The sequence below is a fragment of the Spinacia oleracea genome, chromosome 2 (assembly GCF_020520425.1).
Source record: "Spinacia oleracea cultivar Varoflay chromosome 2, BTI_SOV_V1, whole genome shotgun sequence".
Lineage (NCBI taxonomy): Eukaryota > Viridiplantae > Streptophyta > Magnoliopsida > Caryophyllales > Amaranthaceae > Spinacia > Spinacia oleracea.
In genome coordinates this window covers 19901004-19927913 of record NC_079488.1, presented here as the reverse complement: position 1 = coordinate 19927913, position 26910 = coordinate 19901004, and the positions used below count along the sequence as shown (strand labels likewise).

The window sequence follows — 26910 nt, the reverse complement described above, 5'->3', positions numbered from 1 at the left end:
TTAATTAAGCTACTTTTGTTATGAAAAAGATAGGTGATTGATAAACCAATATGGGTCTGCTTCTTAATTTGTTTATACTATTATCCTAAATTGTTGTATAGGATGATGCAAAGGCTAAGATGGAAACGCTGAGGACTGTAGATCCTTCTAAATCTGAACAAGAACTTGAAAATGCAGCTTTTGAGGACATTATGCATGGTGGAAAGATTCCCGAACGCCCTGTAGGGTACGGACTTGGAGTTCGAAAGAGCGACGTTTATGGGGTGCATGGTGTGCTAAGGAAGAAAGGGTATGGGAAAGTTCGAGAGAGGACCGTGGTGATGGAAAGTGTGAAAGAAGAAGTGTCAGCTCTCAGCAAGAAAAATGAAAAGCTTGAGAAGGAAAATGAAAAGCTGCAAGCCCAAGTGAAAGAGAATAATTTTCTGCTTACAACTTTTATTGGACAATTTTCTCGATTCGTAGGTCAAGTTCGTACAGGAACTGCTTCTACAGAAGCTCTAAGTTTAGCACAGCAAGTCTTGGGCATGGCACACCAAAGGGTATATATTCTAATCTGTTATCATTTGAACTCTTTTTACATGTTTTATGTTGCTTGGCAAGACAATTATTTGGATGCACAAACATTCAGTCATGCACAAAATTTGTCCCTGCGCGCATTCATTCAGTCATGAAGTTGGCTGCATCCATCTGCATTTGTCCTGCATCATAAAGATATATTGTTATTTGTATCCAGAGTACATTCAGTCACAAGAAAGTTTGCTGTTGTCTCGACGCCTTGTGCATATATGTACCTGCTGTGCAGGCTGCCAGGGCTTACTGCAGGTCTGCAGTTCTGCCTGTAGTGCAGTTGTTGCATTGTGTCTGCTTATCTTCTGCATTGTATCTTTGTTGTTGATGTGCTCTACTGCTGCAGTGATGCTTGCTCTGCTGACTGCTTAATCCACAGTGCTGCTTGCTTATCTGCTGCATTGTGTCTGCTTATCTGCTGCATTGTAAGCTTAAATAGTCTGAAAACATCAGCATATCTCAAAATACCTATAAATATTGATCTAAAAAAACAGAATTTAACAAATGCATTCCAGATCTTCAACTTCCCCGGCCTCTAACTTAGGAGACTCAGTAACAATTGAAATTATCTTTTAATCATTAACAATCTCAAGTTTCCTAGCTACCAGTAGTCGTCATAACCGTCATCAGATGCATTGTGTTCTGAACTTCCATCATCTTCAGCCTTGTATTCTTCAGCCTCTGCTGCGTGTTCTGCTGCGTGCTCTACTAATGTGCTCTGCTGCGTGCTCTCCTGCTGTACTCTGTTGTATCCACTGCAGTTTAACTGCCTTTGTGTTGTTTGGCTAGTGTTTTGCGTTTGCTTATGTGTAATAAAAACACGGAGTATGTCTTATTACCAAATAAATAAAAAAATAATATGTTTATAGTTAATAATTGCGCTGTAACTTTATTAGGGGCGGAGGGGCCTCATATGAGCTTTGGTATATTTTGTTTTTACTTATTATTATTCTTTATTTTGTTTTGAAGGTTGTCCAACGTGATAAAGGAGCAACAAAAGAATGAACCAGCCTGAGACACTTGAGCTTCATATTAGCTACTACGAACAATCGTCTGTATAGCTAGCTAGTTATTTTAGTCTTTATTATCTAATGTACTATGAACCATCGTCTACGAACAATCCTTTAGTTATTTTAGGCTTTTTTTTCCTTTTAATTAGCATGAATTTTAGTTTTTCTAGACTTAATTAGTAATATCAATGTACGTACTATGGATTTGTAACGTACTTATTTATACATTCTAGCTAGTATTGATTTTAATATTAACTACGTACTTAATTAGCTTATTATATTGGTGATTAATAAAATTTTATTATTTGCCAAAAACATATGTTACGTACATTGTTCGATGAAGTGAAGATCAATATATATATATATGTACAGGTGAAAAAAGCTTACAAAAAAATTGTGGACACGTTATGATGTCGTTGTGATTGTTTTACATTATTTATGTTTTAAATTTCCCGCCATAACTCTTTGTGATGTCGCGGAAAAGCGTCAAGAACAATGTGGATGACAAATGATGTCTAGAATAAGGACCCAAAAGGGCGTCGACAAATTTTTTCAATCTAGGTTTAATTTTATGTTTTTCGACGCCTAAAAAACCATTACAACGATTTAAGGCGTCGAGAATCACGACGCACCTCTCATTTTCTGGACATCTAAAGGCGTCGCCATTATCGACGCTGCACTACACAGTAGACGTTGTAAGGCGTAGCAATTCTAGACGCCTTACTCATGACCTGGACAGCGGAGAGCGTCCCCATTCTCGACGCCATAAGGTGTCGCCAATTCTCGACTAACGATTCCTCGACGCGGATGGCAGGCGTCGAGGCCTTTTATCTCGGCGCCTTTAGGCGTTGCTAATCAGCTCAAAAGGCATCGCCATAACACGGAAATTCTAGTAGTGGATCCTAGTTTAGGGAAGTAGTCATGAGCAACCCTAAACATTGTGGGATCTTGAAATTTGAAAACTTGAATTTGTATATTGAAAAATGGAGTTTTGAATCTCAAAAGACTAAACCTTTAAGAGTTAAAAGGTGTCATCTTTGATTACTCCATGCTTGAAAGTGATTCTTCAAAGAGGTGATTGCAAGCAACTTTGAACATCCTTGAATCTTGAAAGTTTGCATTTTTGTATTTTGAAAAGTTTGGATTTTGAAAAAGATGTATGATTGTTGCAAGTGACATTTTTAGTAATAAAAATGCCAACTTGCTAATCATTTTGAAATCAAAGAAACATGATTGAATATGGTGGGATTCGGAATTACCTATTTAGGTTTAGGCAAGAATTCCTTTTAGAGCTCCCAATTGCTTAGAATTTGAAGTTTTGTATGTGTTTTTGAAGGGTTTTTTATTTGTATTTTGAGGCGTAATTTTGGTATTACGACGTTGTATTTGCAATCTGCCTCCCATAATGCTGGGATTAGGGGGGTTTTTATAGGAGAAATGGCCGCAAAACGCCAGCCATCGCCAGCGCAGCACGCAGCAGGCAGCGCTGGGCGCTGGTGACGTGGCATGAATGCCGCCAAGAAAGGACGGAAAGATGCCGTCCTTGCTTTGTCTTGTATGGGTGTACCTTCGTACGAATAGTACGAGTTGGCGTGTAGTGTTTGCTTGGAGGTTAAGGCTTGATTTTGCGTCTAAAAACAAGCAGTTTCGGGTTTTGAATTCCCGTTTCACGGGACCAATGGAATGGTCTACTAGATGAGATTGTACTTGCATTTTGAAATTGGTTCTTGAAAATTGTATTTTGTACCGAGTTCCGGGAGGGGAACGGCCTCGGGGATTTGATTTTGGATCTTGAATTTTGGAGATGTTCTTAGCAATTGGGATTTCCGCATGGAGTTATTCCAACCTCCTAGTAAGGATAATGGTATCGTCATCATCCCAGAGGGGAGACACAAATTAGGTGTCTAAAAGGGTAGTACTAAATAACATTTGCTGCAAAATGTCTGATAAATTATAACATCTTTTCTTTTTTATAACAAAGAAATTCAGCCCAAAATAGGAATGAAGTATACAATTTTTATAAAGAGGATACAATAACTCTAAACTCATAAGGGCAAAGGACGCACCAGTAAACAAAAGTCCTTACGTATAATGCCTCGACATATGATCCCCAAATTACCTGACACGTCATTAAATATACGGTACCCATTCAGCAAGTGCTGGTCACGGCATAAATGCCTTCAAAAGTGTGACGCCTAAACCACAAGCTTTAAAAGTTCCTTCCATGGTCCGAATCCTGAATGACAGATAAAGCACGAAAGTTAGCGTGATCAATTCTTGTTAACAAAAACACCAATGCAATAAAAATTAACAAAAAGACCAATGCAATAAAAATCAAGCATATATTCATAGAAATATAATTTCATGTTCTTCTTGTGCATGTGGTCATTCAAAAGTAAATATTTGTGTTCCAAAAGAATCCAAAATAATTAGTTTATAGTTGGTTAAACAGTTGAATATATTGGTCATAAAGATTACGAGCTGTTTTTTGTTTATTAGTTATGGGTTTACGTTAGTTATCTTGCTGTAAGATTTTTTTTCATCTTGAGCACCTGTGTTGGAAGACACACCCTTCACTATCACGTGTAGCTTTAGCTATGTTTTTTATCTTAATAAAACACGACAAAGAAATAGACTTTGTAGGCCTGCTTCTTTGTTTTGCACTTATCTTCTGATCTTGGAGCTGAATGTTGAGATTTTCATAAATGAATTTAGAGACTTAAAAAAAAAAAAATCCTACTGTAAACTTGAAAATGCATCAGCTTACCAGGTCCATTAGCCTCAGAAGTCCTTATGATTCTAAGCCGCTTCACAAAACTAAGGAACATCCTGTTATCCAACAATAAAAAGAAGATGTAACACATCAGTCAGACTTATCCAACATGACCTTAAATAAAAAATAAAAGAAACTTCTCAACACCTTTGCCTAATGGAAAACTCTTTGAGCAATAAAGTTAAGACTTGAGCAAAGGAGCTCCTAAAAACATATGTTTCTGTGAAGCTGAACAAACCAGTGACAAACAAAGCAGTTATTGGTAACAGTTGCAGAATCAATTCCAGGGACATAAAAAGCAATTAAAAAGTGAAAAAAGAAAAAGACTTTACAGCGAATATGATTTGAAGGTTATTTGGTTCAACTAACAACGATATCAGAATTCCGTTACTGGTGGAGTTAGTGAGGAAGGAGGGTTGTAACTCTGTGCAACTTACCCTTACCAATCAATAGACTCAAAACACTACCTACCCTCATCCAGTCATCCGTACAATGAACATAAAATTCTACTCTACAATCTGATCTTTTGAGAAAGCAAGTCATATGAGTATACAAAGTTACGTCTTTTCGTTACCTCTTCCACCAAAATCTTTTCATGTGCTTTTCAGATTCCCTAATCTTTTGAAAAGGCGCTTGATACACCGCTAAACAACACATTTCTACCAATATAGTCTAACAGACTATGGAAGAGAAAATGAAACGCAGAAGAGTATTGTACTGCTTGTACTTGTGCATTATATGATTCGTTTCCAGAATCCAAACACCCATACTTAACACATCAAAAACACAGATTAATAAATAACAATCCACATAACACTCTCCACTTATCCAGCTGCCAAATCCCAGAAAACTGTATCTTCAACTTCAACACCATGAAAGCAACAAAAGAAAAAGAAAACCTAGTCTAAGATACACACAATCTAAACCCCCCAAAAGCTAATTGACTCAATTAAAACTTGCAAATTAGCAAAGTTCAAAACTTCAATTAACCACAAGATCAAAAAAAGTACCATCATGTAAAGCAACTAAAACCCTAAATCAATCAAACCCTACAACATTAATTAACCTAGCTCAGATTGCAAAAACCCCAGATAATTTCAGCAACCCAGAACTTAAAATACCATGAACAAACCAGGAGAAAGAAATTAAAATACCATGAACAAACCAGGGGAATAGTTTTGAAAACGCCAAAAAAATTAAAGTTTTTAGTCAAACTTCTAAAACAGATTCAAATTCCTAAAAAATTTGTCCAAGGTTTATATCCAACATTCATAAAAAATGTGCAGTTACTCTTCATTGTTTTATAGCCTGTAAGTGAGAGATTCATTCAGATAAGTAGCCACATATTTGATACCAAAAGATCTAACTAAGAAGATTATTCCTCTTTTTTACCTTTTTGACATGTCAACATCATGATCATGAGCAATCTTAAAATCTCGCCGAAACGTTTTTTCTCATTTTTGTCCTTTTTGAGATGTCAACATCTTTACTCTTTAGCAATCTTAAAATCTCATATTGCCCTCACAAACTGATCTTTCCAGGGAAGCAGACAACCAAAAATGTAAGGCACTAACTAAGGAAATAGATGTATCAGAAGCGTGTCCATTTCTCCCCTTATTTTCTCAGTATCCTTTTTTCCATGATTTTCAATTTATCTACCTAAACCTGATTTAGGCATTAGTGTTGTCCAAGTTAGTTGTCACACAAGAGAAAGAATTCACGAAATCTCATGAATCATTTCATGAAAAGTTAACTTTACCACTGATTTGTAGAAACAAATTTCATGTTTTCTCAGAAGGAGCTAAAGACAGGGAAAAGATGCATAATTTAGAAGCAAATTTCGGGTTGACTGTTTACTTTAAGACACCTGTATGGAATCAAATCTATTGTTTATGGGGACTACCAAACAAGAAAGCACACATGGGAAAAAAGGACATACCGGAAAATTGTATTTGATAGTTGCAAGCATAACACCAAAGACGACAGCCAGACAACCCCAAAAGTCCACAATATAAGAAACAAACATTACTGGCGAGGGCCCAGAGCATACAATTAGCCGTACAAGATCCTAGCATGGTTTCAGAACCCAGAAACTCCGCATTCTTGGCAAAGAGATAGCAGGGGCAAAAGATACCTATTGTGAGGGGGTCGAAAAAGCACGAGGCTAATGCGTGACCTTGTCCCTCGTGGGTGTGACGTTTCTTTTTGTCAAATCAAGTGTAATTGGATTTCCTATGAGTTTACACTCAATTGACTAGTAATATAGGAGTCGCCATTCAGTTTTTAACGACAATGAGAAAAACTGACAAAACCCGGTTATCGTGACATAAAGGGAGTGCAATTATGTTTGACCACGACGGCCGTAGGTTCCCTTGTGATCCCTGGTGTGGGGATCTCTCAACATACACCCGCAAGGTAGAGATTGAGGGTTCGGGGGACTGTAACTACCGAGAGGAGTACTCGCTCTTCGATAACTCCAGAGGCAGGATATCCTTACTAGCTCAGCATAAATAATTGAAGGGACATGCGTTAACTATTAAACTAATCTGAGTTGATGTTAACAATATGCAACATATAGTACTAGATCAAACGCGATTATCTGATTTAGATTGTATTAAGGGACCTAGCATGATAATCCAATTTCCCAACATATTATCTTTATTAGGCGTGATAGAACAATCGGATTTAATTAGTTTAACAGTTCATAAAAAGGGCGAGGAAAGCGATTAAACCATGGAAAAGGGACACATTACGACGCACCCTTGAGAGGTGCGTCACGGTTCTCAGAAAACTAACCACTTTGACTTTGCTATTTCTCCTTTTATTTCGCGAATCTCAAGTTATGGGACAGGATATGTTCTGTTCGATTTATGGATCGATTGCGACAGAACGCGTGATTAGTTTTGCAGCGTGAGGCTTAGGTTTAGGGGTTTAGAGTCAATACTCAGAATAATAATTATGGGTTGTCCTTTTTTCACGTCGAACTTGGGCTATATTTATAGAAAAGAGTTCGTGGAAAGATAGAATTGTAGAGCTCTAATCCACGAGGAATTAGGAAAGAATATGTCCCAGGTAATTTCAGCGCCCAGAGCCAGGCGTTGAAAATAGGATCTGGGCTGTTTTCTTAGTCAGATTCGGATTCTTAGAATCCGAAGTGTTTGAGACTTAATCGAGTCTTTTAGTGCGTATTAACCTTGTGACGGAATGCGTCTGGGCCCGTTACGAACTATGAGCTCGTTAGGATTTTAATTAATACGTGATTCTTATTTTCAAATCATATTAGGAATAGGATTCTCTCGTAATCTCCATCTCATTTAGGATTTATGTCGGAGTGCAACACCTAATTCTGACAGGTTTCTATCTTTTATGACTTGCCACTTTTAACAACTACCCATTACGGTAGTTACTATTTTTAGCAGGTTTCCATAAATAGCAAGTTTCTATAAATAGCAGGTTTCGGGTAAAATGAAAAGGGGTGATCGAGATTCGTTATTTTATAGGAGACGCGTTGTCAAGTTGAGATTTATGCTCTCATCATCGAACCTTCCCGGGGGGACAAAAGTAGGTGTCTACAGTTAGCCCCCACTTTGACTGAGTCTTGGAGTAAGACGATGGTCAAAGTATTAGACGGAGTGCGTCACACAAGCCATGGGGACCTATTTTTTTGCGAGGGTCTCACGAGCCCCCGAGTGATAACATTTGACTTAAGGGTCATCACTTGAAGTGTCAACATATCCCTCACGTGTCATTGGAATTTGTCAACGGATAGTATAGAAACTTCCTCACTTTGTCATTGGAAGTATCTAAAGAGGCGTAGAAACTCCCTCACTTTGTCATTGGGAGTAGCTACAGATGTTTTCGAAATCAAAGCTATAAAGTGTAATTGGGCCTGGCCAAGCCCAATCACGAGGTAAAAATGTTTTCAAAGATTCTCATTTTCAGGGTTAGCTAAACGAGAAAACCCCCTTGTTTTTATGGGACGTAAAACGAAGCAAAATCCAGCACATCGTTCTTTATGGAAAAAACGGAAAACCATTCTTTTAAATTTTGGAAAAAGGGAAAGCTACTCACATCGTTCTTTTTTGGAAAAACGGAAAACCAATCTTTGGAAAAAGGGAAAGCTACTCACATCGTTCTTTTTTGGAAAAACGGAAAACCAATCTTTGGAAAAAAGGGAAACTACTCACATCGTCCTTTTTTGGAAAAACGGAAAACCAATCTTTGGAAAAAGGGGAAGCTACTCACATAGTTCTTTTTTGGAAAAACGGAAAACCAATCTTTGGAAAAAAGGGAAGCTACTCACATCGTTCTTTTTTGGAAAAAACGGAAAACCAGAAAAAGTTATCGCTGCAGTGATTAAGGACCTGCGCGGTTAGTGACGCAGACCCCGCCGGCTAAAGATGGAGAGCCTGTCCGCTAAGGGTGGACACCCCGTCCGATAGAAGTGGACGAATCTGTTTTTGAAATTTGAAAATAAGGACCTACGTAGGCCCCGCCGGCTGAAGATGGCAAACCTGTCCGCTAAGGGTGGACACCCCGTCCGATAGAAGTGGACGAATCTATTTTGAAATTTGTTTTGAAAATAAGGACCTACGCGGTTCGTGACGTAGACCCCGCCGGCTGAAGATGGCGAGCCTATTTTTTTGTTTTGAAGATTTTTATTTTTCCAAAACTGAGGACCTGCGCGGCTAGTGACGCAGACCCCGCCCGCTGAAGGTGGGCGAGCCCTGTCCGCTAAGGGTGGACGCCCCGCTCGCTGGAGGTGAGCGAACCTGAATTCGTCTTTTTGATTTGGGATTCGCGTGCCTCGGTCTCGCCTGATTGAGGTGGACAAGTCCCTATTTCATTTTTTTTCTTGTGATTTCTCTTGAGAATTTCTTTTTTATTCATTCTTGTAGGAGCGAATTCTTTCGAGGGATGCTCGGACTTAGTTGTAACCTGAATGTGGGTTGACAACGGGTTTAGACGGACCTTTGTCTTGTGACCGTCTTCTTTTGTGGTTTTGAGCTAGTTTTTTACGGCTCAATTTTGCCACTACTTGGGTCCTTGATTAGGGGACTATGTATAAGTATCAACGACGACCTTTGTCTTGAGGTCGTAAACCGTTTTTTTTTTTTAGACATCCAAACATGGGACTTCGTACAGCGTAGTCTGGGAATATTGTTTTAACTTTGCATACTCTCTTTTGAAATATATATTTTCTTTCGAGCCCCCAAGCATTCGTGCTTGACGGTCATTTCTTGTTAAAGAGGTTCCTTGGGGATATGCATTTTGTAATGTCCTTGATCGTGTTTGGGGATCGCGCTCGTAAGTGCGAGCGATCTTTAAAGTGGTATGCTACTTTGACGAAGTCGTGAGGTGCGACTTTCGGCAATTTTCAAGTCGAATGAATATTGCAGGGCCCTATAGAAGTCAGAGCTGTTTTTGGGTCTGGGATTATTTTCGGCTCCCATGCCTGGGCGTTAAAGATTTCGGCGCCCAGCGCTGGGCGCTGAAAATAATTTATGGCGAGGTTTCTTGATGACATAGTTGGCCTCTTGTTCGTTCGTTCGTTTTCTCTTTTTTTTTCTTTTGAACGTGTTCGTAAATGTTCGATACTTAGAAAAGATGATATGTATGTGCGAACGAGCGTTCATGGAATGGCCGTTGTGTGCGGTCCATTAATCAGTTTGTTTGAATCATTTTTTTTTTTGAGCAATGACTGATTTTGAATAGTTTTCTTAGAAGCTTGATAGGGTTCAGGCCCATTCATGAAGTGGGCTCAAATATCGTGCCCATTCGATTGTTCAAACATTTGCTTCGAGATTTTTTATTTTGCTATGGTCGTTTCGTAGCTTGGAGCCTCCAAGTATGCATGTTGGGATGCTTCCTTTTGGCGTACGATTTTTGTAGGTTCTTTCGAGAAAGATGTCCTGGGGTTCTGCTCGTGTAGGTGCGAGCTATCCTTTCCGTGGTAGGTAATGGTTTGTTACCTTTAATCCTTAATGTAGAAGTCGTGTGGCTTGCATTTTGAATTTGGGCGATAAGTAGTCTTTGCCTCTTTTACACATGCTCTTGGTCGTGCCCGCATTAGTGCGATATGCCTCACTCTTTTTTTAGGCTTGTACCGTGGGACGGTTGAACTTATGGTGCAACGTAGGCTTGTGTGGCCTAACGGCGTGTCTTAGAACATTCCTCCATGTGTTGGGATATCATTATTATTTTTTGCATCACGCCTCGTTCAGGTCCTTGAACAAGTGTAGCACCTTCTGCGTGGGTTTGCACGGCTTATTACTTCGTTCGATGCGAGGATTCATAGGTGTTTCTTTCTTATTTTTATATCTGGGCAATAACTTGGCTAGCAGAAAGATTCAGCGCCCAGGCTGGGGCGTTAAAGATATCGGCGCCCAGCTCTGGGCGTGGAAAATGATTTCTGGGTATATTTTGACAGTTCTTATCCTTGATTTTTTCTTTCGCTTTTGCTTTGGAACGAGGTAGACTGTGTAACGGGCGCTTGTAGGGCGAGCGTTATGTGCAGTAGTTTGATCGGAGTTTTGGTGACTCGCGATTTTCAGTTACCCTTGTTAGTGGGGTGACTTTATATATTCTAAGTGGTGCTTAGAATTTGGGAGGGGTTGTAGCAATTCTAAGGTTCATTTTACACGATCAAACCTTAGGATTGTGTCCCTATGATGTATGTATAGCATTAGCGTCGAGAATTTGCGATAAAATCGTCATTTCGAGCATCTTTAGAGTGTTTTTCTCAATCCTCCAACTGTAGCTACGAGATTGGCTTGGTGCTATAATGCTTTGCATACGTTTTTATGCATTCATGGTGACATGGATCATGAATAGTTTGAACCAGATTCGTTTAGTGCGAGGTACGTTCGAGTAGTCATTTGCTACTTCTCTTGTAAACGTCGTATTATGCGACATTGCCATGGTCAAGGTAGTCACATGTTGAAGTGTGCCTTGACCAAAAGCTAGGTGCCTTTCTTTACCTATAATCATATTTAGAAATCTTTTGACTCACTTGCAACATCGAGATAAACGCATACTTAGCTTAAACCTAACGACACTTTATTATGTTCGAAGAAGTCCTTGAAAATTATTTGAGGTCCGAGTCCTACTGTGTACAATCCGAGGTGTCCTAAGTAAGTTGACTTATAGAAGGGTTCGTACAGGATTACATGAGTGAATCAAAATACTGTTACGATTTTTGGAATGCTGTCTAAGGATTTGCTGGAAGCCAGGGTGCAGGCGTTAAGGTATACTTGTGCCCGTTTGGCATATACTTTAGGCTTTTAGGGCCATCTTTTCCAGAATTGCTGGAATATAAACCGTTTTCAAATTGACTTAGATTTACTTGGTGTATGTCTGTACAAAAGGTCAAGGTATACTTAGTTCTTTCCCTAGCTCTTTCATTTCAATCATTAGCCCCCAGTTGCTATTATGTCTTCTCATTAATGATGCTTTCAGATTTCGATTTTAGATGCCCGTGTCATATGTCTGAGTAGGGTGAGCCTCGCTAAAATGCCAAGTCCTATTGACAAGGTCTGATTTATTTTCAAAGGAGATTAGCAGGCATTCGATTTACCATGAACGGGTGCCCTGAGTTCGAAGGAACGATGGGGCGATGCCGTAGAACAATCCTTTTTATTGCAAGCTTACTGCCTTTACTACTTGTTGGCGATTATGACTGTGTCTAGTGGTGAAAGAAGGTCTTTAAGCGAACGACTATGTCCAGTGGTGAAAGAAGGTCTTTAAGTGAATTAGTTCGCTTTAGGGAGGGTCAAGTCGAGTACTTTAGAGGTCATGGACGCTTGCGCTAGCCCCCATTCAATTGAGGCAACGTGATTTTTTGAGTCTTGGCTAAGTGCCTAGGAGTGTGAGTGCTCCTTCTGGCAAGGGTACGTGCCCTTTTCGATGTGTGCTCGTTTTGGCATTTTGATGAGTTGGATTCTTCCTTTGACTTAAATTTTTCTTTCGACTTGGATTGCAAGTAATTAAATTTCAATAAGGGACTCTATTTCTTATTCTTGTTATTCTATAGGCTCTAACATTTTTGCAAATTGGTTGGACCGAATCATGGATTGCCTACGTATCCGCCTTAAATAGATTTAATTTGGAATCAAGTCTTGCGTAGTTCTTAGCCTAAAAAATGGTTTCTTAGAATGCCGAATTCGATAAGTATGTTCTGAGGTGGAAACATATTATTTGAAACGGTAGAATAAGTGAAGTTTATTATTATTTTAATCCGCTGCTTCGTTGTAAGCCAAAAATTCGTTTTATTTTTTTAAGTACATGTATTTGCACAAAAATCTTTTCATGTGTTTTTTGGTACGTATATCTGAATACGTGCTGTACCCCTCCAAGTGTTCGTTATTGTTCCGTGTATGTGCGGATAAAATGACGAGCACTTCTGGACAAGATTTGGCAGGCAGAGAGAATCAGCGCCCAGGCTGGGGCGTTAAAGATTTCGGCGCCCAGCTTTGGGCGCTGAAAATGATTTCTGGCGGATCTTTTTTGGTGCGCTAAATGCTTCTTTTTCTTTTTAGACGAACTTTTAAAGGCGCTTTGCAAAGTTTTCTTTTTTCTTTTTTATTATTTATTATTTTTTGTACTTTTCATTTGTCTTCTTCGTGACTCAAGACGGTTTGAAAGATGGGTTGAATGAGATAGGATAATTTGTATAGGTATTGGTCAAGCATGAAAATTATATCTGCTAGGACTCACAATTTGCAGCCTCAAGCTAGTGTCATGAGTTTACATCAACCAAGGCCAATGATTAGCATGGGGACGGCTCAAGGGTATATCAACAGGATGTATCCATACAAGTTATATGGTCATTATGCTAATGGTGGTGCAAGAGCAGGTTTGGGCTTTGGAAATAATGGGTATGACGCACGTCTCAATGGTCGTACGTGGTTTGCAGTTGACAACAAGTTCAAGAACAAGAGTCGAGGTAATGGTTTCTTGGGTTATGGCAATGAGAACATGGATGGGTTAAATGAGCTGAACAGGGCCCCCAGAGCGAAGGTGTCTAAGAACATAAGGATTAGAAAGGGTAGACATCGTAGAACTTTATGTAGTTTTTGTGACATGATTTGGATTGGTTGACTCAATTCTTTTCCTTCGTTTACTTGGGTAAATTTCGCACTTTGGGAGGTACGGGCTAAGTATTTCATGGCTTGCTCTCTTCGCTCTTCGCTCTCCCTTTTCTCTTTCTATTTTCTCTTTTTGCTTGGGATTTCTCCCCAACATAATTTTTTTATTTGGGCTAAAAGGTAGATGGTTGTGGTCTTTGAGTCACGAGGCGAGGCTGAGTGAGCCTCGTTTGGTAGGCCTATAGTGGACCTTTAACTTTAGTGGGCCTAGGGTGGACCTTTAATTTTAGTTGGCCTAGGGTGGACCTTTAAATTGTCTTACTTTGCAAGCGTATTTAGTCGTTTAAAATGTGCAAATAGCGTAGATTCAAAATTTTGTTTTTGCCTTATTGAAATTTAACGAAAGAATTACATCGAAAATAATTTTTTTTTCTTTTCAAACTCCAGTTTCTGGGATTTAATTGGAAGTTGTGATTTAGACTCGAACTTTCATTAATTTCTCTGATTATAACCCGCGTATGAATACAAGGAGGTAGCCTAGACTCAAAATAATGACGTGGCGTAAGCCTATAACACTTGACCAAGCGACTTTCGGATTTAGGCTAATTGGACCATAACTTTCGTTGGTTGACACTTTAGATTTTAACCCTTGGGTGTTCATTTGTCATGCGCCATTTTGCTTAATGATGGCAAGGTAGTTAATTGGGGAGATCGAATTTTTATTTTTGCAAGACTAGAATCATTAGTGCGGCTTCCCTCTTAGTGTGTATTGCTTTACCCCAATGGTAGCCTTATGGTATGCCGATTTGGGTATTTTCATGGTTGGTCATGTTGCATTCATAGAAAATCTTTTAGTCCGTACTTAGGAGTATTTCAAGGAGCGAGTGGCTCGAGAGGACTATGATGGTCGTGACCCAATGTGATCATAAGCCTTGAGGCCATTAATTTTTCTTGCCAATGGTATTGACACCTTAGGTTCACTTTGGGGGTTGTGCGACTATGGGGGAATGATTTTCAGAATGTGATTGTTTCCATTTTGCAAATACTATAATATATTCTTTTTATTGGTGAGAGAGAGTATTGCGTGGATTCTTAGCGAGGGATGACAATTACATATGGGTGCTCATTGATTTAAATGTTAGGAAGGGAGATTCAATATGGTTTAACCTTTTAATTTGTAGAACGACACCAAGCATTAGGACCGATTCTATGGATAAGACAACTAAGACTTAGGATTTAGATTGTACTTTGGCACAGCCTAGTCTAGACTCGGATTTATTTTTTTTATTCGAACATTATTTTTCCTTGAAAACTTCATTTGAACATTATTTTTTCAATATTTTGCCCATGTGACATTCAAGTTTATTTCGATTAGCGTGCTCGGTTTCGGAGCCGAACATTGTCGTCATAGGAGGCCTGACAATGACACAAAGAGTTATTTTATTTTTTACAAGTCGCTTTTAGAATCGAGTGCCTTTTCATACGCCCTCGCAGCAATTTTTATGATAGGCTTCCATGGGTAGTATTTGGGCCGGCTTGGTACCGCTTCTATCGCAAATCCAACACATGCCCCGGTCGAGGTAGTGCCTTCAACAGACGAATTTCGCCCAAGAGGCCAATCACGATGTAAGCCAAGGGGGCATGCACCAATGAGAGGGACCTAATGGGCGAGCGATTGGGTTTGGGACGGGTGTACTACTAGCGAAAGTGCCGAGTGGACAACATTCGAAGCGTATGCACCCCCCGGTTGGCGATGGGTATCCTTAGTCCCAACTCCCGAGATGAAACATCAAGGGAGCCAAGATTCGTTATGCGGTTCTGTCCGTTCACATTAATATGCTGATTTTCAGGTCGTCCCAACTTGATGGGGAAATAAACGCGGGGTAGGATCGTTTCACCCTTCGCTATTTTGATTACCTACAAGCACGAGTATTTCCTTCACTATCCCCAGTGGAGTCGCCACTGTGAGGGGGTCGAAAAAGCACGAGGCTAATGCGTGACCTTGTCCCTCGTGGGTGTGACGTTTCTTTTTGTCAAATCAAGTGTAATTGGATTTCCTATGAGTTTACACCCAATTGACTAGTAATATAGGAGTCGTCATTCAGTTTTTAACGACAATGAGAAAAACTGACAAAACCCGGTTATCGTGACATAAAGGGAGTGCAATTATGTTTGACCACGACGGCCGTAGGTTCCCTTGTGATCCCTGGTGTGGGGATCTCTCAACTTACACCCGCAAGGTAGAGATTGAGGGTTCGGGGGACTGTAACTACCGAGAGGAGTACTCGCTCTTCGATAACTCCAGAGGCAGGATATCCTTACTAGCTCAGCATAAATAATTGAAGGGACATGCGTTAACTATTAAACTAATCTGAGTTGATGTTAACAATATGCAACATATAATACTAGATCGAATGCGATTATCTGATTTAGATTGTATAAAGGGACCTAGCATGATAATCCAATTTCCCAACATATTATCTTTATTAGGCGTGATAGAAAAATCAGATTTAATTAGTTTAACAGTTCATAAAAAGGGCGAGGAAAGCGATTAAACCATGGAAAAGGGACACATTACGACGCACCCTTGAGAGGTGCGTCACGGTTCTCAGAAAACTAACCACTTTGACTTTGCTATTTCTCCTTTTATTTAACGAATCTCAAGTTATGGGACAGGAACAACGTTCTGTTCGATTTATGGATCGATTGCGACAGAACGCGTGATCAGTTTTGCAGCGTGAGGCTTAGGCTTAGGGGTTTAGAGTCAATACTCAGAATAATAATTATGTGTTGTCCTTTTTTCACGTCGAACTTGGGCTATATTTATAGAAAAGAGTTCGTGGAAAGATAGAATTGTAGAGCTCTAATCCACGAGGAATTAGGAAAGAATACGTCCCAGGTAATTTCAGCGCCCAGAGCCAGGCGTTGAAAATAGGATCTGGGCTGTTTTCTTAGTCAGATTCGGATTCTTAGAATCCGAAGTGTTTGAGACTTAATCGATTCTTTTAGTGCGTATTAACCTTGTGACGGAATGCGTCTGGGCCCGTTACGAACTCTAGGCGCGTTAGAATTTTAATTAATACGTGACTCTTATTTTCGAATCATATTAGGAATAGGATTCTCTCGTAATCTCCATCTCATTTAGGATTTATGTCGGAGTGCAACACCTAATTCTGACAGGTTTCTATCTTTTATGACTTGCCTCTTTTAACAACTACCCATTACGGCAGTTACTATTTTTAGCAGGTTTCCATAAATAGCAGGTTTCTATAAATAGCAGGTTTCGGGTGAAATGAAAAGGGGTGATCGAGATTCATTATTTTATAGGAGAGGCGTTGTCAAGTGGAGATTTATGCTCTCATCATCGAACCTTCCCTTTCGGGAATGGGGACAAAAGTAGGTGTCTACACCTATGCAACCTGCATTGAAATGAATAAGGGTATAATCAGAAAGCAAGATAGTATGAATAAAAATTCTCAAGAATTACCTAAAACATGGAATGGTGTTCATGCACGTTAACCCAACACCTAATTCAATTAAGCAACAATTATTTCCTCAAAGACTACATAAATTGTCATTAGCCACACCACAAGTGACAATCGAAGATACTGGGCGCAGGGGAGAATGGAAAAACTTACAGGTACATGCAGTAGCTTGAGGTTATAAGGCATCTTTATGAACCGTAAATCGAGTTTCTCCAAACTACACCAAAGGGGATATTCAAGTCAAAAGTGTACAAAATACAAGTAATCGATCATGAAACAAAGCATATCAAGCATATAAATTGAAGAACTTACATGTACAGACAGTAGCTTAGATAATTCTAGCCATCTGCAGGACCTCATAAGATATGACATTTTCAACATGTGTTCCACTTATCTGTTGTGGAGTGTTCGGTGAAATGACAGTAACCTGGCTCGCTTGCCTTGCACAGGACAAGGCCACATACAACTGGCCATATGAAAAACATGGACGGGGCTGGTAAACAGCTACCTGACTTAATGTTTGGCCTTGAGATTTATTTATTGTCATTGCGAAGCTGAGTTTCACGGGAAATTGTTTCCTCTGAAAGAGAATTGGATGTTTAGAGGAGGGGGAAGGCCTCTGTTTCATACGCGGTATGAAAACATGCTTCCCTTTGTGGTGGCCAGTTAGAATGACACACTCAATGAGGTTGGGGAAAAACCCTTTGCAGATTAGCCGCGTACCATTGCACAAGCCGGACGCTGGCAATATATTCCGGAGCAAAATAACTGGGCTACCCTCCTTTAGGACGAGTTCATGAGGGCTCATACCGCCGGGACACAATGTGTTGATGAATTCCGTGGGATAAACATTGCAATTATCATCAAGCATCATGTCAAAACTTTTATATGTAACAGGCTGCCCTGGGAATTTCTTAATAAGTTCTGTGTTGATGGAATCAACATCATCATTCATCGGATTCAGTATCGCTCTCTTCGTAAATATGTCTGATGTAAAGCTGTGGAGGTCTAGCTCGGGAAATGTAAGCGAGGTCAGGTCTGTGATTGGGTCCTTGCCATGCTCTAGAGGTTTAACTACTTCGCTCGGGAGCTGGACATAGTTATTTTCAGCAGTCTGCAGTTCTCCGTTTCCCAGGGCAAGCAAGAATGCTGAAAATTGTGGATCTTCTCAGGCACGTTTGTTCTCTGTGAGACGGAACTTTGTTAACTTAGGCCACAAGGAAGAACTCACTAAGCTCACACCTACTGCTTCCTGTTGTGTTTCGTGGGGCAGGACGGGAAGTACTTGCCGGAAATCTCCTCCAAAAACAACCAGCTTTCCTCCAAAGAGCTGGTTTCCATCACACAAGTCTCTAAGCAGTAAATCTAGGGACTCAACGTTTTCTTTCCTGGCCATTGAAGCCTCATCCCATATGATCAACGTTGTCTCCTTTATTAATGCAACAACGCTACCCTGTTTGGGCACATCGCAGGAGAGGGAAGCTTCAATATCGATAGGAATTTTAAACTTGGAATGAGCCGTTCTTCCAGAAGGTATGTTGGCTGCAGCTTTGTCTGATGTAGCAGTTGGAAGCACAATCAGGCCCGAGAGTCGAATCTCTGCATACAGGGGATTGTACAAGAAGGTTCTACCTATGCCACCTGGGCCATCTATAAAGAACACACCATGTTTCTTTTGCTTCACATGCTCAATGATGCAGGTGAATGTTTCTTGTTGTGCCGGGTTTAGACTGTCGCGACAACGGATGCAGTGGTTAGGTATTGGTGCATCGAGGGCATCAATGATGTCCCGTGTTCTTGCAAGCTCATCATCTGTAGGTTCAATCAAGTGGTCAAGGCCAAAAGTTTTGAGTGATTTACCCATTTCTTCCAAGCACTGCTCAACTGACCTGGCTGTGAGTTGACTGACCTTAGCCTCCGCATCTGGGAATTGATGTTTGAAATCCTCTGACAGTGCAGTGTAGAACTTTAGCCAGAGCGCATTGGGGTTACTCGATTGGCAAAAAATCAGAACCATCACGTAGAGGCTACGCAAACCAACATGCATTTGAACGACGCAGGCTTCAGCTAAGCAAAGATCAACTGCGTCATCCTCCTCAAGCAAGTTGCGTTTAAGGGCTTCTTCTTGAAAAGTCGCGCATCTATAGCCATTGACTGTTAAGAGATCTTTGAATAAATTAGGGCTAGGGACGTGCACGAGCAATAACCTCAGGAAATAGCGCTCCCCTTCAGACGGAGCAACAAAAGCTAGCCTACCAACGACAATGGTTTTGTTTTTCCTCAACAGCCACTGCTTTGCAGCACCATCCCATCTGTATTTTTCTGTGAACCGGCCATACAGGCACCCTGTGCCATCTGGTGCAGCGGCGTTTTCCCTAAAAAACTCAGCCAGAGAAGTCCGAGATTGTCTGTCAGCTGCAACGATCGCACCAAGCCGTTCATGGGGCCTTATTTGAATTGTGTGCATGTTAGGTAGGTGGACTTGAAGTGGAAGAACAGCCGGATGCATTTCATAAAAATCAAACCTAAAAATCTTCCATGCAGCCTCGCAAGGAGAAACTCATCTACCCGAATGGAACTGGTCGATCTCATCAACAGCCCTTTGCTCACCAGGTTGCACGACATTGAACGAGATCCTATCATGGCCCTTGTACACATATTTGTAGAGGTACTTAACTGCTTGGATGCTTGAACAAACCTGAAGATTTATGTGACAGTCAAACAGAGATGATAGATACGGATTATAGGGAATGACCCACCTATTATCCAGATCTGCCTTGCAGATAGAAACTTCATCACTGGTGTCCCTTCTCCTGTACAATGGGAAACCATCTTTACTGGTTGTCATTTCAGGGCAGAATTTTTTGGGGTACCCACTTTTACAACAGTTTGTATGCCCCTTATGTTTCATGCAAGGGCATTGAGGGTTTAAGTGGCCACAAGGCCCGTGCATCATATATTTGAGGATAATCTTCCTGAGGTTGTCCACAGAGGGGATTTTAGCGCATACAAACTTGTCATAATCAGCAGGAGTTTCGATTTTGAATTCAGGCTTGAGTATGATCAAGAAATGTGCATGAGGAAGGCCCTGATTTTTGGAACTCGACCACGTAAATCATTGCAACAACCTTCCCAAACACGTGCTTCTCCATGATCTGCTTCTTAAGCGCTAGCAGCTTGGCCCTAAATATTCTCGAAACCAAATCAAGCCGGTTTTTCCCTTCTTCTCCTATGGCCAATTCTTGCTTTATTTCTGGCCAATTAGGATTGCACGTCATTGTAACAAACAAATCTGGCTTCCCATATCGCTGTACCAGCGCCATGGCGTTTAAATACCTTTTTTTTAGGTCCCGAGGTCCGCCAATAAAAGTTGGGGGCAGCACAACAAGATGCCCCACATTCCCTGCATTTATTTCCCCGCTTCCTACGGTGTCCAGGATCCCTTGATATAGGTCTGCCCGTATAGTGCTCTGGTTCCTCCGGAAAAAAATCTAGGCGAGTGTTTTCAATTTTCACGTACATATCCATGATATATTGTTGAAAGCAACGGCCAGCTCTAAGAAGCAGATTATTCGGCCGGCTTTGGAGTTTATATGCATAGCATTCTCTTGCTGAGTGTAGGGGTTTTTTTTTTGTTTCCCCGTTTCCTACAAAGGGGGTTTTAGGAGGCCGACCGGCTCGTTTAGAGAACCGTTTGAATTTTTGCACCTCGAAGGAGTCGCCACCAAACTTTATTTAAGGTCTTGTTTGGAAAGACCGAAAATGACTCTATTTTTGGATAAGGCCTTGAATCCATGAAACGGATGGGTGAAATCCGGGCTCGAGAACGAAAATGCTTATTCGGTGAGCTTTAGAAATATTCAAGTATGTTGGCATAACATTAGTTCGAAAATAAACCCTAGATTAGATTATGTGGGTTTGAATTTTAGAGCAAAATAGAATTTCTAATTGTACGGTGGTCACTTTGATTTATAGATTGATGTAAGGAACCTAAGGCCGGTTTGTCCAAAAATATCTTCGTTAAGCATGATGTAACCTTTGTATTTTGTTGTATTTAGCATGTTGGTGATGAAAGCGATAAAGCACATAAAGCAACATCACAATACTAAATAAAGTACGGAATTAGTAAATACAAGAACCCCTAGAAAAGGACTAGGGAGTAGGTCCACATTGCCTAGAAATGGACTAGGCAAGTAAAGATGCGGAATTGAAAGTGCGGAATTGAAATTGCGGTATTGAAATTGCGGTATTGAAAGTGCGGTATTGAAAGTGCGATATTGAAAGTGCGATATTGAAATTGCAATATTGAAAGGTGCATAATTGAAATTTGTACTTGGGCAGATGAGATTCGAACGCCAAGCGGCTCCTTAAAAATAAGTGCTCCCGACACGAATTCAAAGCCAAAAATCTCAACTTGGGAGAGGTTGCTCAACCCAAATATCCTAGATTTTGCATTTTAAACTTGAAATTGAAAGCTTGAATATTGAAATGTTTGAACTTGAAATGATTGAAATTTGAACTTGAAATGATTCAAATTTGAACTTGAAATGATCCTAGTTTAGGGAAATAACTATGAATAACCCTAAACATGGCAAGATCTTTGAAAATTGAAGACTTGAACTTGTATATTGAAAATGGAGTTTTGAATCTCAAAGACTAAACCTTTAAATGTTAAAAGGTGTTTATATTTGATTACCCCATGTTTGATGGTGATTCTAGCCCAAGAGATGATTGTAAACAACTTGGACATTCTTGAATCTTTGAAAATTGTATTTTGAAAAAGTTTGTATTTTTGGAAAACATGTGTGATTGTTGCAAGTGGTGTTTTTTATTGATTAAAACACCAACTTGCTAATCATTTAGAAATCAAAGAAACATAGTAGATTAGAATGGGATTCGGATTTACCTAGTTAGATTTAGGCAAGAGCTCCCAATTGCTTTGGATTTCAGGAATTTTGTATGTGTTTTTGAGGAGCTTTGAGTTGTATTTTGAGGCGTAATGTCGAAATTACGACGATGTATTGTTGTGGTCCCCCCTTTTTTCGATGGAAATGAGGGGTATTTATAGGAGGGAATGGTGCAAAACGCCAGCACACGCCAGCGCAGGGCGCCAGGCCAGCGCAGTGCGCTGCTGACGTGGCTTGAATGCCGCCAAAGCAAGGACGGGGAATCGTCCCTGTTTCGTCTTGTAGCGTTGTACCTGTTGTACGAATAGTACTAGGTTTGGCGTTTTGTATTTGATTATAGGTTAAGTCATCGTTTAGCGTCTAAAAACAAGCCTTTCTCGGGTTTTTGAATTCCGGTTTTACGGGACAGGGCCCGGCATTCTCGGTTTTGTGGGTCGGCGCCCGAATTTGACTTGCCTTATTTGATTTTGAGTGGAAAAGGCCTAGTAAAACCAATGGGATGGTATACTAGTTGAGATTGTACTTGGATTTTGAACTTGGATTTGGAAAGTTGTATTTTGTACCGGGAACGGAAAGGGAAACGGTCTCGGGGTTGGATTGTGGATCTTGAATTTTGGAAGCATTCTTAGCAATTGGGATTTCCGCCTGGAGTTATTCCAATCACCTAACAAGGATAATGGTATCGTCATCATCCCAAAGGGGAGACACAAATTAGGTGTCTACAGAAGCCCCCACTTTGACTGAGCGTTCGGTTAGGAAAGCGCAAGTCAAAGTATTTCAAAAGGGACGGAGAATGGTCAAGATGTTCTGCAATCGAGACCACTCTTTGTACGCCGGTACCTGCATAAAACAGGCGTTAGAAAAAGGATAGAGTCTACCTCCGTGCGGTTGGTGATGACTTCGGTTTGTACTTGTATTTTTCCGCCTTCAGTTCAGGACAGAGCTTGGCATCGAAAATTTGAATTTTTGAATCTTGAATTTTTGAATTTGAATACCCGGAGTTAATCCGTTGGGGATGTGCTTTGCTGGGGATAAGATCTTTTTGCTGGCCCTTAGGTTTTTGAAATTTCGACTGACTTTCCCGGAGCTTGGGTCCGTTGGGAGTTGGGCGCCTGAGTCGTTGTATTTTTTGGACTTTGTATTCTTGAAATATTCATCTGTTTGCACTTGGAGATACAGGTGTATACCCGTATTTTCGATGGATGGTTCGATGCGACGTTTGATGCTTGGTGCGGAACACCGTAGCAGCAAAGAACGTGTAATTAGCACGGGAGACCGCGCGCGCTGCATATTCGCACATGCAGCAGGGCAGCGCAGTGCGCTGGGGCGGTGCCTGGCGCGGGGTTGAGCTATAAAAGCTCCCCTTGCCGTGCCATTGTGAGGCACATTCTCTTGAATTCTTTGCTCTTTTCTCCCTCGAAGGTCGATTAAGCTCTTACCTTGGTCTTGTTCTTGCCTCGTCCATGTAAGTTTTTCATGTTTTTGCTTATGAAATAACTCTAGAATTGCATGTAGTTTTGATTTTCTCGTACTTTGAAATGATGCTCGTATGCTTAAGCTTCTTGAATCTTGTAGAAAACTGTTTGATAGCCACTTGAACTTGAACTGTTGGAACTTGTACTTTTGAATTTTTTTTTTGAATTTGTATCTACTTCGGCATGAATAGCCTATGCGTTGATGTAGAACTTGAATACCTGCTTCGGCGTGGGTAGCCTAGGCGTTGGTGTAGAATTTGAATACCTGCTTCGGCGTGGGTAGCCTGGGCGTTGGTGTAGAATTTGAATACCTGCTTCGGCGTAGGTAGCCTAGGCGTTGGTGTAGGAATTTGCATCTTGAACTAGAGGTCCACTAAGGATTGTTGTTTCGAATCTTTTGACTTTGTATGCTACTTGATTTAGTATGTCTCGTCAAACTCGGAGGAAACCCGCTGAATCATCTGTGGTTTGAGCTGCCGAGGAAGATGCTTCGGATGATGAAGCGGCTGCAATAAATGCACCAGGTGGGGGTATGGTTTCCCGAGATGCGCCCGCTTTCCCTGGTACTGGTTGGATCCCTTCCGACCTGGTGTTTCGGCCGGATTGGCACTTGTCTCAGCGGCCTCGCGCTGGCATGGTGAGTCTTGTACCGTGTTTTGGGGTTTGTACTTCGTAATTGTATAGGTCTTGAGCTAACTCGTTCACCTGTAGGCCGATGAAAAGTCGTTCCGTACTTACTGGTCCTTGGTGGAGGTTTAGAGGGCCTTTAAAGCTCTCCGTGCTGATGAGGGGGCTATGGAGATTTGGTCGCAAATGGGCCTGGCCAATTTCTGGCGCACCATGGGAGGTTCTCCGAGGAGAACGGTGATTAAAAACCGTTTGTGGGGTTTGTTAGAGCGGTGGTGGGATACCACCAACACTTTCCACATGGCATGGGGGGAGATTACTATCACCCCTCTTGAATTTGCTATGATTATAGGTCTTCCTTTTTCTGAGAGGTATGTGACCTTTGATTCTGAGCTGACGTGGCGCTCGGCCGCTGCCAGGGACTTGCTCGGCCCTGTTGTTGACTTGTCTGATGTTGATGGTCACGCTTCTGTGAAGGTGATTGTGGAGGCTATCTGCGGTGGGGGTGTGTCCGCGGAGTAGAGGGTTAGGCTTTTCCTCCTAGCCTTGGTGAGCCGAGTGATGGCCCCGAGTAGAAACAGTCGGGTGCACATCAAATTCTTGTCCGCTTTGCGGGACTTGGGAGCTGTTTCAAGCCATAACTGGGGTGGCTTGGCATACAACCACCTTTTGTACGAGATGAAGCGGGCCTCCCGGACTGCACTGGGGAGCGACCCGATCATGGCTGCTCTGTGGAGCGTGCTGGAGGTATTCGAGACTCCTTGTACTTTGTACTTTGTACTTGTATGCTTGTATTTTGAACTTGACTGATTCTTTGTTTGTTCCTTGAAAGATTTGGATCTATGAGCACTTTCCGACTTTCGCGCCGGAGCGTACTAGAGATGCGGCTTACCCGTATGCTGCCTCTTGGATAGGAGCGGTGCGCATTGGTGCGTCCCTAGCGGCTTCTCATCGGGCTTGGAGAGTTCTATCCGCTGAAGATGTAATCTTTTGTACTGTTTTGCTTTCTTGTATTTGTTTTTTTACTGTTGCCTGAGTTGTTTGCTTTTGCAGGTGGTATGGCGTCCTTTTGCCAACGCGGTTGTACCTGTTTCGGCTGCTCGTGCCCATTTCCTGTCTTGGCGGAGGGTTTTGCTTCCGGGGGTGTACCGCCATATGTGGTATCTTGGGGAGCGAGTGTCCCTTCAACACCATTCGGGGGATAGGCTTTTCCCCAAGGATCCACTGAAGTCCATGCTGGCTCTGGATGAAGATCTTGCCCGGCTCTATGCGGAGGCTAGGGGCGAGGCTGTTTACCGCTCTTGGAGGGAGTTTATACACAGGAAGGGTAGTTATGATGACTTCATGAGGAGGTTGGCTCACCAGTACGCTTCGTACTGCCAGTGAGCTTTTGAATCTTGTATCTTGAATTCTTGTATTCTTGTATTGATTGCATGATTGCATGATTGTATGATTGTATGATTGTATGATTGTATGTAGGAGGAGGAGGTTGATCCTGAGGACATTCCTCATGCTGATAGGATCCTCCGCTATGAGAACTCGGACGGGGAAGAGGTGGTGGAGACCATTCCTTGGGGCTTCTCCTCCGCACCGGAAATCATATGATGTTGTACCTGAGCATTACGCCCCTGTAAGTACTGTTGCATTTTTGAAACTGTTTGTAACTTTGTATGGGAAAATTGATCTTGAACTTTGTATGCAGGCGCCTCGGGTGAGAGTGCGTCGTTGGATGCTCTTGCTTGATTCTTGGAAGAGGCAGTGCGCCAAGCTGACCCGGAAGCTTTCTGGCCGGAACAGAGAGGTACCTCACTTGATCTTGAAACTTGTATACTGGAAATTCCAACTGGGAAATTGATTCTTGAAATTGTATTTTGTATAGGAGCGCCGTCGAGACCGTACAGACTCTGTTGACAGAGAGCCTCAGGCGGAGACGTCCTTGGGACAGGAGGGTCCGAGCTTGGAGCTGGGACAGGGGTCCGGTGTTGGTGCTCATCGGAGGCATTCTGATGCTGAGCGGGGAGCTTCCCCTTTTGTACATGTTGATCCCACCAGGCATTCATTTGGAGGTGCTAGCGGTTCACGACCCTTTGTTCCTCCTTCCCGTTACTATTTCGGAGGAAGTGGTCCTCAGCCTTGGGGTGTAGGTTCATGGGCTTGCTATGCGGAGATGGAGAGGATGCGCCAGACACAGATGTTTGGGTCGTACCCGTATATGCCGATGCCGCCGCCTTATCAGTATTCCTCTTCTCAGCAGGGAGTTCATCCCTCCACTGGCACACTTCGTATCTCGGAGGAGGATCCTAGTACCCCTGGGACGGAGCTGGATCGGGAGCTGGAGCGCCCTAGGAGGCGAAACAGCGACAAGGCGCCTGTGGTTGACGTCACCCCTGATGATGACTCAGACTTACCCTGCATGGTAGCGAGTTCCAGCTTGCCTGGGTTGATTTTTCATAGGCTGAATTGTAATGTATTTGTATGGATTGAAACTTGAATTTTTGTATGGTTTGTATAGCTTTGAACTTGAATTGGTTTTAAGTTTTTTGTGAAGGAAATAATGCCCTTGGTCCAAGTATGCATTTAATGATAAGTCTAATAAATGCGGTTCAGTATTAATTAACAAATTAATAATTCAGTGAGATCAAGTGAGCTGAATGCCTAGCTAGAGGCCGCTTCAGTTCAAGTGGAATTAATGATATTAATCCACAGCTTACTCTTGACTGAACCCGTAGAGTCACACAAATAGTACGTAAACGGATCAAGTATTTAATGGCATTAAATACGCCATCTATGAATATTCGGAATCGACGGATCTTGGTTTCAGTGGGAGCTGAGATCGTCAAAGGCAAGAAATGAATACTCCGGAAACGATGATATTGCCGGAAACGGAAATATGGATCGTATCGGAAATATAAATATTTTCCAAGTCGTAGATGTTGCCGGAAATGGAAACATGGTACGTATCTGAAAATATTATCGGAAA

General features: G+C 41.5%; 1 protein-coding gene across 1 annotated transcript; it reads right to left on the bottom strand.

The window, feature by feature from the left end:
- Positions 1-19481: 19481 nt before the first annotated feature.
- On the bottom strand, positions 19482-20244 carry LOC130467262 (uncharacterized). Its single transcript, XM_056835721.1, has 2 exons — positions 20050-20244; positions 19482-19973 (listed from the first exon to the last, which is right to left on the bottom strand). Exons 1-2 carry the CDS (start codon positions 20242-20244, stop codon positions 19482-19484), a joined length of 687 nt encoding a protein of 228 aa, XP_056691699.1.
- Positions 20245-26910: the final 6666 nt, after the last annotated feature.